The 18,310-nt window shown below is 38.0% G+C and overlaps 2 protein-coding genes across 5 annotated transcripts; both read right to left on the bottom strand.

Moving 5' to 3' along the window:
• Window positions 1-4,786: 4,786 nt before the first annotated feature.
• Window positions 4,787-5,665, bottom strand: LOC146483398 (uncharacterized). The gene has a single exon (XM_085106023.1). The coding sequence runs from the start codon at window positions 5,663-5,665 to the stop codon at window positions 4,958-4,960; it is 708 nt and encodes a 235-aa protein (XP_084962149.1). The 3' UTR covers window positions 4,787-4,957.
• A 1,764-nt stretch (window positions 5,666-7,429) lies between these two features.
• Window positions 7,430-15,909, bottom strand: LOC146483397 (neuronal pentraxin-1-like). 4 transcript variants are annotated; one of them, XM_085106146.1, is made up of 5 exons: window positions 15,849-15,909; window positions 11,270-11,320; window positions 10,120-10,202; window positions 9,128-9,335; window positions 7,430-8,007 (listed from the first exon to the last, which is right to left on the bottom strand). In XM_085106146.1, exons 3-5 carry the CDS (start codon window positions 10,190-10,192, stop codon window positions 7,611-7,613), a joined length of 678 nt encoding a protein of 225 aa, XP_084962272.1. In that variant the 5' UTR covers window positions 10,193-10,202; window positions 11,270-11,320; window positions 15,849-15,909; the 3' UTR covers window positions 7,430-7,610. The 4 variants fall into 4 exon arrangements, with proteins under 4 accessions (XP_084962272.1, XP_084962274.1, XP_084962273.1 ...); XM_085106148.1 differs by lacking the exon at window positions 15,849-15,909 and adding an exon at window positions 14,499-14,593; XM_085106147.1 differs by lacking the exon at window positions 15,849-15,909 and adding an exon at window positions 12,633-12,694.
• Between the last annotated feature and the right edge of the window lie 2,401 nt (window positions 15,910-18,310).

The following is an 18,310-nucleotide window of genomic DNA, read 5'->3' as shown; positions in this document are numbered from 1 at the left end:
ATATGGCGTTGAAAACCGTGATAAGGCCTTTTTTGTTGAGCTGACATTTTGCCGAAGAAAACGCAGAATTTCTTAAGCCGGACCATCATAACAGATATCTACTAAAATAAACATGTTTGGTACCCATGTTTTATGGGAATGTGTGATGAACAACTCAAATTTTAAGCTTTCTTTGTTTCCACTATATGTAATGATGAGTTCTTTCGCTTTTCAAATAATTAAGTCAACGTGAACCCACCTTTAGAAACATTGAGAAACTAACACCTGGTTGATCAACAAGCTCAGTGTCTTCGTTGATGGGTGCGCTGTCGTGCTTGTTCAGTTCACAAGTTCCCTTGTCACGTAGCTTTGAAGACTCCTTAAAGTTTGTGGAAGTACACCATGAGCTTCTTAGACATGACTGGCTGCAGGACAGTAAACTTGGAGATCCAAACCGTTTAATAACATGACCTAGCAGTCGCTTATTTTCACGCGTTACGAAGTAACCAGATCGAGAATTTTCTTCAGCAGCAAAAACCGCTGTAGTATTGAATAGAATTTCATATAAAATAATAAGCAAGAAAATCGCGTTTGGACGATTTTGTAGCACCCCTGACTTCACCATGGTGCACGTTCCTGAAGAGTAATGAGTCAAGTATACTTTTCGCAGGAAAGCAGCGCTTAAAACAATGAAATAAATGGTTTTTGTTTAGTTAGCATAACAATGACAGAAGTCGAGCTTGATTGATGTTCTGCAAAAGCTAAATTGATTTTTGCCGTCTGTTGTGCCCACAATTTTACAACATTATTATCTCACGCGGTATTCTGCATTAGTTATAATCTTCAAAGCTTGGTGGTAAATAAAGGCACCAAAACAAGAGTCTTAAAATTATCCAACAAATAGTTTTATCATACAATAAAGTCTCATTTCCAGGACATATCCTGTAGATCAGTTTATAGTTTCTCACTTCTTCGCGATAATTGGGCTTCTGACGTCAGACTTCCTTTTATTGAACTGAAACAGTTTTTGGGAATTTAAATCTTCTTCATAATGGACATCAAAATTACCAGATAAATATAACATCTTGTTTGTTTTGTATACATCTTGCTAGATTAACAACAGACCGTGAGTTGTAGGCAGTCCGGCAGTCAGTTTACTTGTTCAGGTCTTAACTTGTCTAGTAAATGATGCTATATGAAATAAACATTTTTTTTTATACTTCCGCAGGAAGAGAAAACTATGATAATTTTAGAATTTCTTGCCGCAAAAACCATCGATAACCACTCAAATCAATTTTCGGTGCCCCAATTATTTTTGAACATTTTATATTCTTTCGTGCAATTAGACGTTCAACTACTTTTGATTCTTAGGGCTTCTTAGAAATTCTCCATTTGCCTTTTCAGAAGTGAAAAATATTTGTTCAACATTTTATATTCTTTCGTGCAATTAGACGTTCAACTAGTTTTGATCCTTAGGGCTTCTTAGAAATTCTCATTTTGCCTTTCCAGAAATGAAAAAGAAGAAATACAAGGTAAACAGTTAACGTGGATAGTTTAAAAAGCAAAGATAGTAATCGAGACTGCCTGACATCTAGCAAAAGTAAACTTTGAACTCCTTCCATTTGGTTTGCGTTTTGGCGCCCGAAACGGACCATCTGCTAACTCAATATTTTCGCTAATTGTCTTTACCTTTTTAAGTTCGACTTCTTATAAATTGTTTTCATTTCAGTTATATAAACAAAGGCAGCAAAAAAATGGAATATCTATAAGAACCTCTTGCATGCAATACGTTAAACTACCAATTCATCTTCGTATAATTTTAAAGCACTCTTATCTTTACCATTTTGCTCCCTGGTATATTAGTTATGACCCTCATGGCAAATCTATTTATTATTATTATCATCATTATTATTATTATTATTATTATTATTATTATTATTATTATCATTATTATTATTATTGTTATTATTATTATTATTATTATTATTATTATTATTATTATTATTATTATTATTAAAAAGGAAAAAGAAGTGAGAGACGGTTTTCATTAAAGCGAACCAGATAAAAAGTTTTAATATTAAACACCAAAAAGTCACAGTACAAATGGGTTCAGTTGACATTTGAGAACGCTACACATTTAATTTTTTGCACTTAGTGTGCCTTTTGACAAATTTTACTAATTGCCTTCCACTAGTTTAAAACTGTTTACTTAGTGTAGGCAGCAGGTGATGATCAGAAAATGAACGTAACGCTGGAGTTCGCAATATTCACTGACAAACTGTTCTACCCTCCGCGTTTTCCTAACACCAATAACATGAAATTATTAAAGACCTAAATAAGCTATTCCAGAGAACAGCTGCTGTTCTTCGTAATATATATTTTTGTACCCAGCACTTGCGATAAGAGTTGTCAAAAGCCGCAATATTCGTAATAATATTATAGACAGCATGTAGCTCTGGATGTTGTTTTGTTGTTTGTTGTTTTAGCTTGTAGAATCGCCGTTTTTATATAGTTGGGAAAGCATAATCCATGTGAGACGAATCTTTAGGCATCTGGTTGTGCGTCTCGTAATTCGTTTTAGTATAAAGATACCCACGAGGCCAGAGATTACAACTGCCCCGGATACTAAACGAATCCCCCGGTCACCCCTACGGGCCAAAAATCTCCAAGATAAAAACGTCGTTCGGATAATTCTCTACAACCAAAATTCAGTGAAGCTCTTATTTTACAAATATCCACAAAATTTCTGTTTTGTGAGTTCATGACGGTTTTCTTGGTAAATTTTTTTTGCACATATATTCACCCCATGCCTTAAAGATGATTATGCAACGTTAGCAGCACAAGCCCTGGCCTTTACTGACACAAAAAAGACAGAATTCTAGTTAAGTGACTCAACTCAAAACTATACTTTCACTTCTTTGTAAATAGCTGGCTCTTCAACGACAGCGCAAGAATCAATGGAAACAGTTTTTATTTCATAGCACAAACAGGTGATGTTCCGACTAAAACCGATTGAGTTTCGAGAAAGTCTCCATTTTTAAACAGATTTTGAAAACATCTGTTTTAAGCAGTTTTCGGCCCTTTTGATATAGTTTGGTAGGTGAAAACATATCAACACGTACACTGGCACTTTTCAAACGAAAGTCTGTTAACTGGATGGGGTCTTTAACCAGCACCACCGCGAAACAGTAAGTTATATTAGGCGCAGTCGGGGTGCTAAACGTTTCGTGCAACATGTCGTCACAAGTGCCATTTAGCTTTCTTCCCTTACTATTATTCGCTAACGGTACAAACGCAAAAATAAAACATTAACTTCATCATTTTGTAGTGTCTTTCTTGGGTGTTTGCCGCTCGAGCAGGTGACACATTAAAATATTCAAAGTCCCCTTAATGCGATGCAATTTTCTGACCGTATACAGGCCGAAAAGTTTCTTTACAGTTCGTATAAACCGTACGGATTGTACAGCGCCTCATCCCCTCGTTCAAACAAGATGTGAAAATCCCCATGTTATGAGATGTAACTTCCCGACCATACACGGACCGAAAACTGTTTTTACATTCTGTGAAACCGTGCGGATCGTAAGGCTGTTTTTACCGGACCGTATTAATAGAGTGTGTGCACGACGGCCATGTTGGAGGACCAAAACAATACAATGATTTTCCTTTGGGAAATATATTCTATTTTTATGCAACCATCTTCTATTGTTTTAGTCCTCCAACATGGCTGCCGTGCACACACTCTATTTGTTTAAATTGGAAATGAATGTGTATTCGTATTCTTAACTATTTTTAATTTGGATTCATTTGGAAATCTGAAAAAAAAACCCTACGTTTTATCATGTGAAAACGTCCATGTTAACAATCGGACTCTTTTCGTTTTATCACTTGCCGTGTAAAGCATTCTCAAAGAGAAAGGGAGAGGTGTGAACTGACACGCGAGGATGGGAATAACTGGCCGAACACGAGCCGAAAATAGAAGCCACCACAGACTGTGAGCGCGGTGCTATTCAGTTTATCGGCGACGGAAGACGAGACCAGCGAAAAATTAATCAGCCAAAACTATAAACCGGCTACGTGATATTACCCGAAGTGTTGCAGCTGCTGGCCAGTGTTGTGGAAGAAGAACCCGATTCTACTTCTGCAACAGTTGAACGGAAATAATTCAAGAGATGGAAGCAGGATGCAACTTTTGTTTAGTTGTTTAAACATACCTGTTATATGAGTTTTGAGATATTCAGACGCACTCATTAGTCACCCAAGAAGTCTTGCTTGTCTACATCTATTTACTTTGCAAACCAGGATGTCTTAACATTTTTCATTTGAGCTTAAAAGTATTCGGTTTTAATGGAGTCATTGACTCATTGACTCATTGTTAATACTGAAAATAAACTTGGAAACAAGTGTTCCCGCCGAGTGATCGCCTACGGCTAAGAAATTTCTGAGATACAAGCGATATTTCGAGAAATGTTTGTCAGTCATTTGGTGACATTGGCTAGTAAAATTTGATGATAATTATTCAGTAAAATTTCAAACACATTTGGTGAGTTGTGCGCAGAAACGATCAGATTTTACTAAAGAAAATCATTTTTTTCTTGTTAACATCTCCCACATCTCCCGCCCGAATCAAAATTCCTTCACTTGAATTGAGCTCAATAAGCGGTCCCATTATACCACGCATCACATAGGTAGGGGGTCTATGCAAATGAAAATTTAAAATTCACCATAAAAAATTCTCCATAGTGTAAAACAATGCTGGCCTATTATACTTAGAAACTGAAAACAGCGGGCGGCAAATGAAGGATAAACACGGTTAAGCGGCCAGTTCTGCCGTTTGCCATTTACTGTTACAAAATCGTGCACTGGAAGTACATGTCGCGAAAAACAATACATTCTTTTTATATATAGAAGAACCTTTTTTATAATAACGTTGATACAGTGTACAAGAGTGACAGGCCTGCACGACTCCCTAGTGTGTATCTTAGCCTTTCTTTCTGGCTCTCACGAGTATATCTTTGATCGACCGCCCTCTTTTGTAAGATATGAGGGGCGGGTCTTTGTAGATTTCTTTGAGCAATGGTTGTTGCTCTATTAAGTGCCAGTCTTTCAAGAGGATTTGTTTTAAGTTTGGCACGGCTGGGTGGTATTGTGTAGCGAAAGGCAAGATTCGTTTGTTCTCCTTTTGTTTTTGAAGGAGTGCCAGTTTCCTGTTTTCAAATTGCACCTCTGAGAGGGTCCTTTGAACAAGGTTCTCGGGATAACCTCTTTCCCTTAGGCGTGATTTAAGATTTTTAATTTGCTCTTCAAATATTTTTTTAGAAGAGTTTGTTCTGAGAAGTCTCAGAGCCTCGCCTTTGATAAAGCCTCTCTTGACCCCTGGTGGGTGGCACGAAGAAAAGTGCGTATATTGAAATGTTTCAGTAGGTTTGAAGTGCGTACGCACATAAAGAACTGAATTGCTTATGAATCTTTCACCTTTATAAATGTTTGTATCCAGAAATGTCGTTTCTGTTTCTGAAATTTCAGCCGTGAATTTAATTGTCGGGTGGTGTTTGTTTGCTTGCTCAATGAACTGCAGTACTTTCTCTCTGTTTAGAGGCCAGAGGGAAAATATGTCGTCTATATATCGCTTCCAAATGAGCGGTTTTAATGCGCTTTGGTTTAAAATCTCCGTTTTAACCTTAGCCATAAAAAAAATAAGAACGTTCAGTCTCAGCCTTAACGTAGCATTCTAACCGACGCGCTCTATTATTAATCAGGGCAAACTTTTGAAAACGCTTCCGTGCAAAACAGTAGAAACAGGCGGGGATGCACAATCTGCGAGCCAGCGAGGCATGCGAGGCATGCGAGGCATGCGAGGCAGACGTGCGAGGCACTCAGTTTAGCCTAAAAACACTTCGGTTAGCCTAAAAAGCACTCAGGTTAGCTTAAATAGCTCCCCGGTTAGCTTAACGGTTAGCATTTATGTTGGGAGTTGTTCATGCCTCGCATGTTTTGTCCATGCCTCGCAGTTCTGCCTCGCATGCCTCGCTGGCTCGCATGCATATTGTATACACTCGAAACAGGCGTTCACGTTTTGAATAGCGACTGCCGTTCTTACGGGGCTGCCCTTTTAGTCTTCTATTTCACGCGATTTCAACGTATCCGTTATAACTTGAACTGGTCAAAAATATTATTTCGTGAAAAGCCTACATAATTCGCACGCCCAAAACAAGTCACTAGTATTCAACTGTAGGACGTTTGGTGAGTTGTGTGCATAAACGATAAGGTTTTACCAAAGAAAATCAATTTTTTTGTTAACATCTCCCCGAATTAAAATTCCGCCCTCCTAACATCACTTGAATTGAGCTCAATAAGCGGTCCCGTTATACCACCTCCAATTTACGGTAGAGGGTCTATGCAAAAAAAAAAATTGATTAAAAATTCATCACGAAAATGCTCCGAAGCATATGTTGTACTGTGTCTCATCGATAACATGATAATACGAGTTTGTTTAATTTCTTAATAGTATAGGCCTTATCACGGTTTTCGACGCCATTTTGATGGGTAGGCAAACAGGCTTGAAGTAACAGTGTTTGTATGGAAATCCGATGTCAAACAATTTTCATAAAACATCGCTTCTGGAAAATTCATGAAACTTTTGGCAATAGAAAAAGGATTTTAAGAACAAAATTAGAGGGATGTAGCTGTGACAGAAAGCGTCCAGTCGTGTTTTGAACTTTCCATACATTTGTCTGTATAGCGAACCAGCCGTGAGCTGCTACTATAAATAGTCCGCGGGAAAAAATACAGGGAAATGTATGGAAAGTTCAAAACACGACTGGACGCTTTCTGTCACAGCTACATCCCTCCAATTTTGTTCCTAAAATCCTTTTCCTAGTGCCAAAAGTTTCCAGTTCATGAATTTTTCAGAAGCGATGTTTTATGCAAATTATTTGACATCGGATTTCGATACAAACACTGTTATTTCAAGCCTGTTCGCCTACCCGTCAAAATGGCGTCGAAAACAGTGATAAGGCCCATTGCTCCATTTCCAGGTAATTTATTTTGAAGAAGATACATTTTTATCAACATTATTTTTCTATGTACTACATAACGCCCATGTTGAAGTAAGTATGTCAACAACTTGGAGATAAACCGAGGGACATAAACACAGCCATCTTTGCATCACAATATCGTCACCATTGTTAATGACCTTGAAAGAAAACTCGTCCAAAAGAAAAAAAAAATCCTTGCAGTATACAGGATGTTTGTCGCACGAACCTTGTTTAATGGCCTTAGCTCTCACGAACGCCCGTAGCTTGTAGGCCTACCCTCTTTGAACTAAAATATTTGAGTGCGTTTGTGCAGACTACCAATCGGGGCACTTCTATGCGTCGCAAAGCAGTCCTTTGTATCAGTTTCCAAAAAAGGTTTGGAGTCAGTTAGTCCAAAGAATGAGATAGAGAAGGAATATCACTTTGTGGAAAGCCACAAGTTTTCTTTTAATCATCACACTTGTGTTCTTGGTCCGATTACATTTAACTTTGTAATGTTTATCACTCTAAGACTAGCCGATCTACACCAGTTTCTACACTTTAAAGAGATTTTCGGACTGCCATAATATTTGAACACAGGGTGCTTGTCACAGCTGCTCATTCGGATGGTGAGCATGGAGAAGGAATGACAAGTACGGTGTTGCCTCTAATGGCGTCTCTGAAATCGGACCACTTGTAGACATTCCCGGCATCCAAACACCGACAAGACAGAGATATTTCTTTTATCTCATCTGCTGACAGCACGCGATCCCACACGTTGACGCCCGCCAGAGATCCACGCAGGCTCTGAGCCGGGTTAAGACCCCCGAAAAATTTGTCCTGTTCTTGCCCCAGCATCAAAGCTCCTTTGGGCTTGATTACGTAGTTTGTCTTGAAGTTTTTGGTCTGGTATTTTAGCTCTCCGTCTTTGAAGAATTTCAAAGCGCCATCACTGTTCGTCCAAGTCACACCGATGTGATGCCATTTGCCATCATTAGCTGAAACTGGTGGTCGTCTGCAAAAGGAAAGCGTGTTTAGTGAGCTGTGCTAATTACAGATGGCTTACTAGTGTAGATTCCGAGCCAGTTTTACAGTCAACCTACTCAGTTCACGCGTGACCAGTATTTCCGAGAATGAAATGAACAAGGGTTGAAATGAACATTCGATTTTCCACTTTGTAATAGGTTTCATCACGGTTTTCGACGCCATTTTGAAGAGTAGGCCAACAGGCTTGAAATAAGAGTGTTTGTATGGAAATCCGATGTCAAATAATTTTCATAAAACATCGCTTAAAATTCATGAATTGGAAACTTTTGGCACTAGGAAGAGGATTTTAAATAAAAAAAATTGGAGGGATGTAATTGTGCCAGAAAGCGTCCAGTCGTGTTTTGAATTTTCCATACATTTCCCTGTATTTTTTTTCCCGCGAACTATTTTTAGAAGCAGTTCACGGGGGTTTGCTATACAGACAAACGAATAGAAAGTTCAAAACACGACTGGACGCTTTCTGGCACAGCTATATTCCTCCAATTTCTTTTCTTAAAATCCTTTTTCTAGAGCTAAAAGTTTCTCATTCATGAATTTTTCTGAAGTGATGTTTTATGAAAATTATTTGACATCGGATTTCCATACAAACACTGTTATTTCAAGGCTGTTTGCCCACCCGTCAAAATGTCGTCGAAAACCGTGATAAGGCCTATTTCCCGGTTTGAATGGATTTCTCTGAAAATCTTGAAATCCGAAAAAGACGCATTAACTTTATACCTATATACGTACCATCAATAAACTGGGGAATTTTCAACGGTTCTACGGGAACTCTGAAATCTCATTGGCAATGTTCGGAACTGACACCTAAATTTCAAAGCGCCGTTCAAATTTCAAAGCTACTTGCAATTGTTACGCGTGATGTGGATTGACTATAAGGGGAAGCTAAATATTAGGATTTCTTGTCAGATAACAAGCGACATGTGAAGATAACCGTGATACAGAGAGACATCTTGTGGTTGAAGAATGGTACTCAGGATCGTTTACATGAGTTAAATCGGTTAATTGATTTTGAAATGTTAGCACAAGTTACACAGTACCCGGTTAGTGGGGTACTTGAATTTTAAAGGATGCAGGGTGGTATAACTAACCTAACTTCCCACTGAATGTATACCATAAAGTTCCCGTTAAAATCCACAAGCAGTTCATTATCCATCGTTGGGACAGCGTAACTAAACGGCGTCCCTTTAGTGTCGCTTGTCTTCATCCAGAAAGACACGGTGAACTGTTTCAAACTGGGCATGCCCCAGATGGAGGCGTAATCGGTAATTCCTTTGTTTGGGAAATGGAGGGCATAATCTGCACATAAAAGAAATTATACCAATTTATTGTTACTTCTTACGCTTACATCATACTTATTTTGTGCAATATCATTATCACCATCACCACTATCATCATCATAACAATGATAATGATAATAATGACATAATATTTAGACAGAATAACCTCGTCAGTGTAAAAAAAATCCCACTGATTTCAAAGGGGGTTATTGCATTCAGTGAAACAGTGGCTTCAAATTTGAGGGAATTAACCAATACTTAGCTGCATAAAGTGTATTGGCAAATCATAAATGTTAGTGCCCAGCTGTTGGTTTAAGACTGGAACAATTTAAGTAAAGATATCAGGAACTGTGAATCTATGATAAGATTTAATTAAATCTACTTATTTTATCAACTTAAAGTTTCTATGTTGTATTTATTTATTTATTTTTTTTTTTTTCATTTCTCGGTGATTGTTGTTAGTTTTGCTATTAACAGCGAACAACAACAACAACAACAACAACAACAACAATAATAATAATAATAATAATAATAATAATAATAATAATAATAATAACAACAACAATAACATCAATCTGATGACCAAGAAGATACAGCATAGCGCTTAACGATGTGGACTCCTGCAACCGTCTCTCCAAGTGTTTTACTTTGATTTTGGTTACTTTCAGAGTTAACGTAAATTTAAAAGTGAAACACTGAACACTGTTAAGCAAGAGAAAAAGAAAAACCTTCAGTATCTGTTTAGAAACGTGTGGACTAAAGTTATTTAACCTCGATTTTGCAATGGGCGAATTTTAACTTACCATCCGACAAGTAACCGCTGACATATGCGGCGCAGAAAAGGGCAAGACAAAGGAAAGCAAATAACTTGGACATGATTCAACTCCTATTAGATAGAAAAGAAAAAGGGTGAATATACCAAAAAGCATATTACCACCCCGGTCAATGAGTTTTGAAGGCTATTAAACACCATTTACATGCACCCGATGTTACTCTAGCGTATACAAGAGTTTCAACGGGCTCTCTCCTTCGTACCTAAACTGTAAACTTGTTCTCCTGACTCAGCTTAGCGCAAGCACGCAATTTAAGTGCTTTTATCTTGACAGTGACGAAAAACTATCATTTTCGTAAAGCCAAAATTTGGGGAGTACGATTCCATTCCCTAAAATTTTCCGAGCTTTAAATTTTCAGCTAAAGAAATCGAATATATCAAAGGCTATCAGTTGCTTACAATAATTGCCTTTTAAAAAGTCCATAATGACTTGTGTGATGTGGGAATAAGGAAACTATCTTCGTTTCATGTTCTCGTTGGGATTCCCTGATCATTGAGAGACACAATGGTTTTAACAGGTTTCTCTTTTAACCCGACAGCGCAAAAGCAGGTTTCGTGTGAATGATCTTGATGTGAAACTCTACCGTAAAACGAGTCTCAAAGGGGGCCACAAATATTATATTTGTGAGCGTACCATCATTACTTAAATTGCACAAAAAAGTGAAGTTTACTCTCGAATTAACGAATTCTACCACTATTTGTTTCCATTGAGGTTAGATTCTTTGCAAAAAGTTGCCTATATACTATAACTGAGATTATTTGAAACATGGATTAACTAGAGCAAACAGAGCAGATCTACTAATTCGTCAATAAAAACACACAGTCAGATAAACCATAATTAATCCAACCAAACACTCGAATACGAAAAGAGTATTGGCGGTTCCTAACAATAGGTGAAGTGCTGCGAGCAGATGTGTGGCTATCACATTTGTTTGACACAACAGCCACGTTGAACGCGCGAAAGGGCGTGACTGTAGTAGGATTTTTGTTTGGATGCTATTTTGTTGATAACTAATGACTCTTCGTCGTTGTTCCGCATGATTCTAGACTAAGCTATGTGTACATCCCTTCCTGCCAAACATTTCAATACAAAATAGTAAAATGACTTGAAAACTACCTACCTTCAAGAAGACACACAGTGTTTGTGTTGTCAACGCAGTAAGAAACAAAATCTAAAGAAAAGAAGACAAAATGAATATCACTCCTGAGAGACTGTTTAAAAATATATCAGCTAAACATTCAAAAATCTGACACAGTCAGCTTGAAGACTCGTTTTACTTGCGTTGTTTTAGCATTTAGTTTATAGTCGACTCGGGCATTTGTGAAAACCCCACAACTGAAGGTGAATATAGTCGTACACTCTGAGAGTTAAGCCTTTTTTAGTATAATTTAGAAAACGCTCATGTTTAAAACTAGTGAAACGGCGGTTACGTTCGGTGTCTGAAATATTTGCTTTGAACGCCTTCTCACCTAATGTTCCGAAGCTCGAATCAGTGCTTTTGGTAAAACTGCTTTCTCGAATACACAATATATGTCGCTCTGGTTTTATACTGATTCCTCTGAGAGACCTATTCCAAAATAAATTTAAAATTTAAAATGTATAAAAATTTACCCCCCACAACGAAATGGAAAAGAATTTGTAGTTTTTGACTTATGCTCTGGTCCTAAAACATGCGCATACCAACAGCATTACACGTCAACGCCAGTTAGAGTTATGATCTAAACAAAACAAAAAATCTACTGATCTAAAATAAGTTAGAGATATAAATTTTTACATTGGTTGATCTCTAATGAAAGCGTAAGCGACTAGACTGACAAAATAATTCTAATTTTGTTCCCTCATATCCGCCCTCCTCAAAAGACTGTTTCGATATTCAAAGCATTCACGGATTTTAACTTAGCAGTTATATACTACCTCCAGCAAAGTCCCGGTGACCAAGTCCAGTTAACGCTGTCTGAAGCACGGGATTATTCAGTATGAAGGGAATAGAAAAACGTTTCGGGTTTAAAATACCGTACATTTTGAACGTCAAATAGATGTACTGTTCAACAAACATTCGATAAAAAAAAAAAAATAAAAATAACTCATCTCTAGCGTATTCTTATATGCTTTGGGGTTCAGTATTCTACCGTTCGGCCGTAGTCCGACCGAGACTGCCTTTTCAGTCTTCTATTTCACTTGATTTCAACGTATCCCTTATAACTTGAACTGGCCAAAAACAATATTTCGTGAAAAGCCTACAGAATTTTTATGTGAAACAAGTCACTAATATTCAACTGTAGGACGCTGGGAGGCTAAAATACCTGCAAACGAAAGTTTCCTTCTCGATTTTGTAACATTTCTTTTCTTCATCATTTAAACTCACGTAGACAAAACAGAAATTTCCCCGTTTACCAGTGTTGAGAGTACGCTAAGAGTAGATTGAGAAATTGCTACTGAGGATAGTTCGAGAGAACCGCGGTTACCTCTTGTAACAGACTTACCTTCTGGTCAGCACAGGTAGCCGTTCAGCACAAACTGATTGTCGGCAACTCCGAGGTGATAACTTTGTTGGTGATTAACGAACTATAATTTTTAATTTAAATGTAAATGTCGACATTGTTAACACTGAAACTTGAAAACAAGTGCTACCGCCGAGTGATCGTCTACAGCTAAGCAATGTATTTCTAAGATACCAGCGATGTTTCGAGAAATGTTTGTCAGTCATTTGTTGACATTGGCTAGTGAAATTTGATGATAATTATTCAGTAAAATTTCAAACACGTTTGTTGAGTTGTGCGCAGAAACGATAAGGTTTTACCAAAGAAAATCATTTTTTTCTTGTTAACATCCCCCACATCTCCCCGAATCAAAATTTCTTCACTTGAATTGAGCTCAATAAGCGGTCCCATTATACCACGCATCACATAGGTAGGGGGTCTATGCAAATGAAAATTTAGAAAATCAACCAAGAAAATGCTCCATAGTGTAAAACAATGCTGACCTTTTCATGCTAACGCGAAGCTACTCAATTTTACTTAGAAACTGAACACAGCGAGCGGCAAATGAAAGGTAAGTACGGTTAAGCGGCCATTTCTGCCGTTTGCCTTTTACTGTTACAAAATCGTGCACTGGAAGTACATGTCGTGAAAATTTTTGAAAATAGAAGAACCTTTTTTATAAGAACGTCGAGGCAAAGATTAATTAGAATTTAAGAACATACTAAGAACATCACCAGGGCTGACAGTCAATTAAGAATATCTTAATTTTGACCAAATGCCACGACGTCTTTTACCCAGCACTAGAGTACGTGTAAGACGCGGGCACGTCACAAGCAACTACACAGCACATTAAGGCACATATTGCTCTTTGATAGGTGTCTTGCTCACGTCCGCGTAGACTTATTAAAAAATTATAACAGGTAACTTAAGAACATCTTATGAATTTTTTCAGGCTCAAACTGCCCGAAATAAATTATAAAATAAGAACGTTCAGTGTCAACCTCAACGTAGCATTCTAACCGATGCGCTACGCTTCCGTGTAAAACAATTATAAAAACAGGCGTTCTGAATAGCGACTGCCGTGCTAAGGGGCTGCCTTTTCAGTCTTTTATTTCACTTGATTTCAACGTATCCCTCTAGTAACTTGAACTGGCCAAAAAATATTATTTCGTGAAAAGGCTACAAAATTCGCCTGCCCAAAACAAGTCACTAGTATTCAACTGTAGGACGCTGGCAGGCTAAAATACCTGCAAATGAAAGTTTCCTTCTCGATTTTGTAACATTTATTTTCTTCGTCATTTAAACTCGCGTAGACAAAACAGAAATTACCCCGTTTACCAGTGTTGAGAGTATGCTAAGAATAAACTAGGTAGAGCGGTACGTCAAAAATTCGACATTTTGTGAGGCAGTTAACAAGAGATGTGATATCTTTTTAATAGCTGCTTTAAATCCTTGCAAAAACATTTTTGGGATCTCGACACAGCTTGTTGCGGATGCGGCTTTATAATCAGACCCCCGCACGCAATGAATTTAGATACCGTCCTGGCCTCCTGAAAACCCGGAGACTTCCGTTTCACCATCGCCTCCTCTAGTTCCCCAAATGGGAAATGCAACATACAGAATGCCGTATATCCTGGCAAAACATGAGACCGCATAGAAAGAATCGGAGACGTAGAGAGCCCTTCAAAAAAGTGAGCCTGAGGAAGGCGTAAAATTCGATGAAAATTTTGCTTCAACTTTTTTTGAAAGACCGTGCAGTTGTCTCGGGAGTTGTTTCACTGCTAAAACTCTGCTCGTCAGAAGGGCAGATTGAGATATTACTACTGAGGATAGTTCGAGAGAACCGCGGTTAACTCTTGTAACACTCACCTTCTGTTCAGCACAGGCAGCCGTTCAGCACAAACTGATTGTCGGCAACTCCGAGGTGATATAACTTTGTTGGTGATTAACGGAATATAATTTTCCATTAAAATTTCAATTGCGACATTGTTCACACTGAAATTAAACTTGAAAACAAGTGTTACCGCCGGGTGATCGCCTATGGCTAAGCAACGTATCAGTTCTAAGAAACCAGCGATGTTTTGAGGAATGTTTGTCATTTGTTGACACTGGCTAGTGAAATTTGATGATAATTATTTCAGTAAAATTTCAAACGCCTTTGGTAAGTTGTGCGCAGAAACGATAAGGTTTTACCAAAGAAAATCATTTTTCTTGTTAACATCTCCCACATCTCCCCGAATCAAAATTCCTTCACTTGAATTGAGCTCAATAAGGGTACCCATTATACCACGTATCACATAGGTAGGGGGTCTATGCAAATGAAAATTTAAAATTAACCAAGAAAATGCTCCATAGTGCAAAACAATGCTGGCCTTTCATAGTAACGTGAAGCTACTCAATTTTACTTAGAAACTGAAAACAGCGAACGGCAAATGAAGGATAAACACGGTTAAGCGGCCATTTCTGCCGTTTGCCTTTTACTGTTACAAAATCGGGCACTGGAAGTACATGTCGCTAAAAACAATACAGTCAAACCTCTTTATTACGGACACCAAGGGGAAAGGAATAAGTGTCTGTATTATAGAGGTGTCCGTTGGAGGCTAAGGTATCGCGAATAAAAGTTTCGTTTTCGATTTTGTAACATTTCTTTTCTTTGTCATTTAAACTCACGCAGACTAAACAGAAATTACCCTGTTTACCATTGTTGAGAGTATGCTAAGAATAAACTAGACAGAGAGGTTCAAAAATTCGGCATTTTGCAAGGCAGTGAGCAAGAGATATGATATCTCTTTAATAGCTGCTTTAAATCCTTGCAAAAACATTATTGAGATCTCGACACAGCTTGGTGTGGATGCGGCTTTATAATCGGACACGCGCAAGGAATTTAGATACCGTCCAGGCCTCCTGAAAACCAGAGACTTCCGTTTCACTATCGCCTCCTTTTCCCCAGGTGGGAAATGCAATATAGGGAATGCCGTATATCCTGGGAAAACATAAGGCCGCATAGAAAGAATTGGAGACGTAGAGAGCCCTTCAAAAAAGTGATCCCGAGGAAGGCGTAAAATTCGATGAAAATTTTGCTTCAACTTTTTTTGAAAGACCGTGCAGTTGTATCGGGAGTTGTTTCACTGCTAAAACTCTGCTCTTCAGAAGAGCAGATTGAGAAAATACTACTGAGGATAGTTCGAAAGAACCGCGGTTACCTCTTGTAACACTCACCTTCTGGTCAGCACAGGCAGCCGTTCAGCACAAAATGATGGTCGGCAACTCCGAGGTGATCATGATAACTTTGTTGGTGAGTAACGGAATATAATTTTCAATTAAAATTTTAATGTCGACATTGTTTACACCTAAACTTGAAAACAAGTGTTACCGCCGAGTGATCGCCTATGGCTAAGCAATTTCTGAGATACCAGCGATGCTTCGAGAAATGTTCATTAGTCATTTGGCGACATTGGCTAGTGAAATTTGATGATAGTTATTTAAGTAAAATTTCAAACACGTTTGGTGAGTTGTGCGCAGAAACGATAAGGTTTTACCAAAGAAAATCATTTTCTTGTTAACATCTCCCACATCTCCCCGAATCAAAATTAATAATAATAATAATAATAATAATAATAACTACTTATATAGCGCTTATCCAGTTCTGTTCTAAGCGCTTTACAAAGTAAAAATCATATTTGTTTAAAATAATTCGAAAAAAGATGAGTCTTAAGTTTACGTTTAAAAACATTTAAATTGTCGCAATTACGGATGTCGATAGGTAGTTTGTTCCAGAGTTCTGGGGCCGAAACAGCGAAAGCTCTGGAGCCATACGACTTTAGGTTATGGTGGACATGACATAGGCGAAATGCGTCAGACGACGATCGGAGCGTTCTTGAAGTTGTATAGCGGCGTATCAGGTCTTGTATGTAGATGGGGGACTGTTGGTGAAGAGCTTTGTGGGTGAGCAGAATTATTTTGAATTTGATTCGCTCGGAAACTGGAAGCCAGTGGAGTTCAAATAAAATAGGGGTTATGTGGTCATACTTGCGAGAGCCTGTGATCAGTCGAGCCGCGGCATTCTGTACTGACTGAAGCTTTTTAATGACATATTTCGGAACATTGTATAAGAGAGAGTTACAGTGATCCAACTTGGAGGTTATAAAAGCGTGGACTAGAGTCTCAGTGGTTGTAGTGGATAGCAATTTTCTTATACGAGAGATATTTCGAAGATGATAGAAGGCAGATTTACAAACAGAATTAACATGAGGGAGCATCGACATAGTACTATCAAAAACGACACCAATGTTTCTGGAACATAGAGACGGCTGAATTGTATCAGATCCAAAACGAAGTGGAGGTAGAGACTGTTGAGGGCAATACTTTGAATAGAGGTAGAGAAGTTCGGTTTTGTCTTTGTTTAGTTTCAGCTTGTTTAAGGACATCCACTGATCAAAATTCCCTCCTTTAACATCACTTGAATTGAGCTGCATATGCGGTTCCATTATAACACGTCGCATTTACGGCAGAGGGTCTGATGCAAATGACAATTTAAAGATTCATCAAGAAAATTCTCCAAAGTATGTGTTGTATACCGTAGTTCATCGATAACACGATAATACGAGTTTGTTGTATTTCTTAATAGTGTTCCTTCATTTCCAGGTAACTTATTTTGAAGAAGATACATTTTCATCAACATTGTTTTTCTGCGTACTGAATTAATTATGCCCATTGTGAAGAATGCCAACAACTTGGAGAAAAACCGAGGAACATAACATAGCAGTGTGCAGGATTTTTGTCCCATGAACCTTGTTTAATGGCCTTAGCTCCCACGAGTCTCCTGTAGCTCAGTGGTAGAGCATCCGAACTAGTAATGGGAGGGTCTTAGGTTCGACTCCCGATATGAACACTCGGTTTCCCTTTATCTGAGTATGCCTGTTTCACTCACTGAATAATACATAATTCCCTTTCACTCACTAGGCTTAAAATATACCATCACATTTATTTCACACTACTAATACTTTTAAAAATTTAAAATTTAAAATGCATAAAAATTCACCCCCCACAACGAAATAGAAAAGAATTTGTAGTTTTTGACTTATGCTCTGGTCCTAAAACATGCGCATACCAACAGCATTACACGTCAACGCCAGTTAGAGTTATGATCTAAACAAAACAAAAAATCTACTGATCTAAAATAAGTTAGAGATATAAATTTTTACATTGGTTGATCTCTAATGAAAGCGTAAGCGACTAGACTGACAAAATAATTCTAATTTTGTTCCCTCATATCCGCCCTCCTCAAAAGACTGTTTGGATATTCAAAGCATTCACGGATTTTAACTTAGCAGTTATATATTACCTCCAGCAAAGTCTCGGTGACCAAGTCCAGTTAATGCTGTCTGAAACACGGTATTATTCAGTTTGAAGGGAATAGAAAAATGTTTCGGGGTTAAAATACCGTACATTTTGAACGTCAAATAGATATACTGTTCGATAAAAAAAATATAAATAACTCATCTCTAGCGTATTCTTATATGCTTTGGGGTTCAGTATTCTACCGTTTGGCCGTAGTCCGACTGAGACTGCCTTTTTAGTCTTCTATTTCACTTGATGTCAACGTATCCCTTATAACTTGAACTGGCCAAAAACAATATTTCGTGAAAAGCCTACAGAATTCGCATGCCCAAAACAAGTCA

Source organism: Pavona decussata, unplaced genomic scaffold (genome assembly GCF_977016875.1).
Source record: "Pavona decussata unplaced genomic scaffold, jaPavDecu1.1 SCAFFOLD_39, whole genome shotgun sequence".
NCBI classification, from domain to species: domain Eukaryota; kingdom Metazoa; phylum Cnidaria; class Anthozoa; order Scleractinia; family Agariciidae; genus Pavona; species Pavona decussata.
This window is presented reverse-complemented; position numbering and strand designations above follow the sequence as displayed.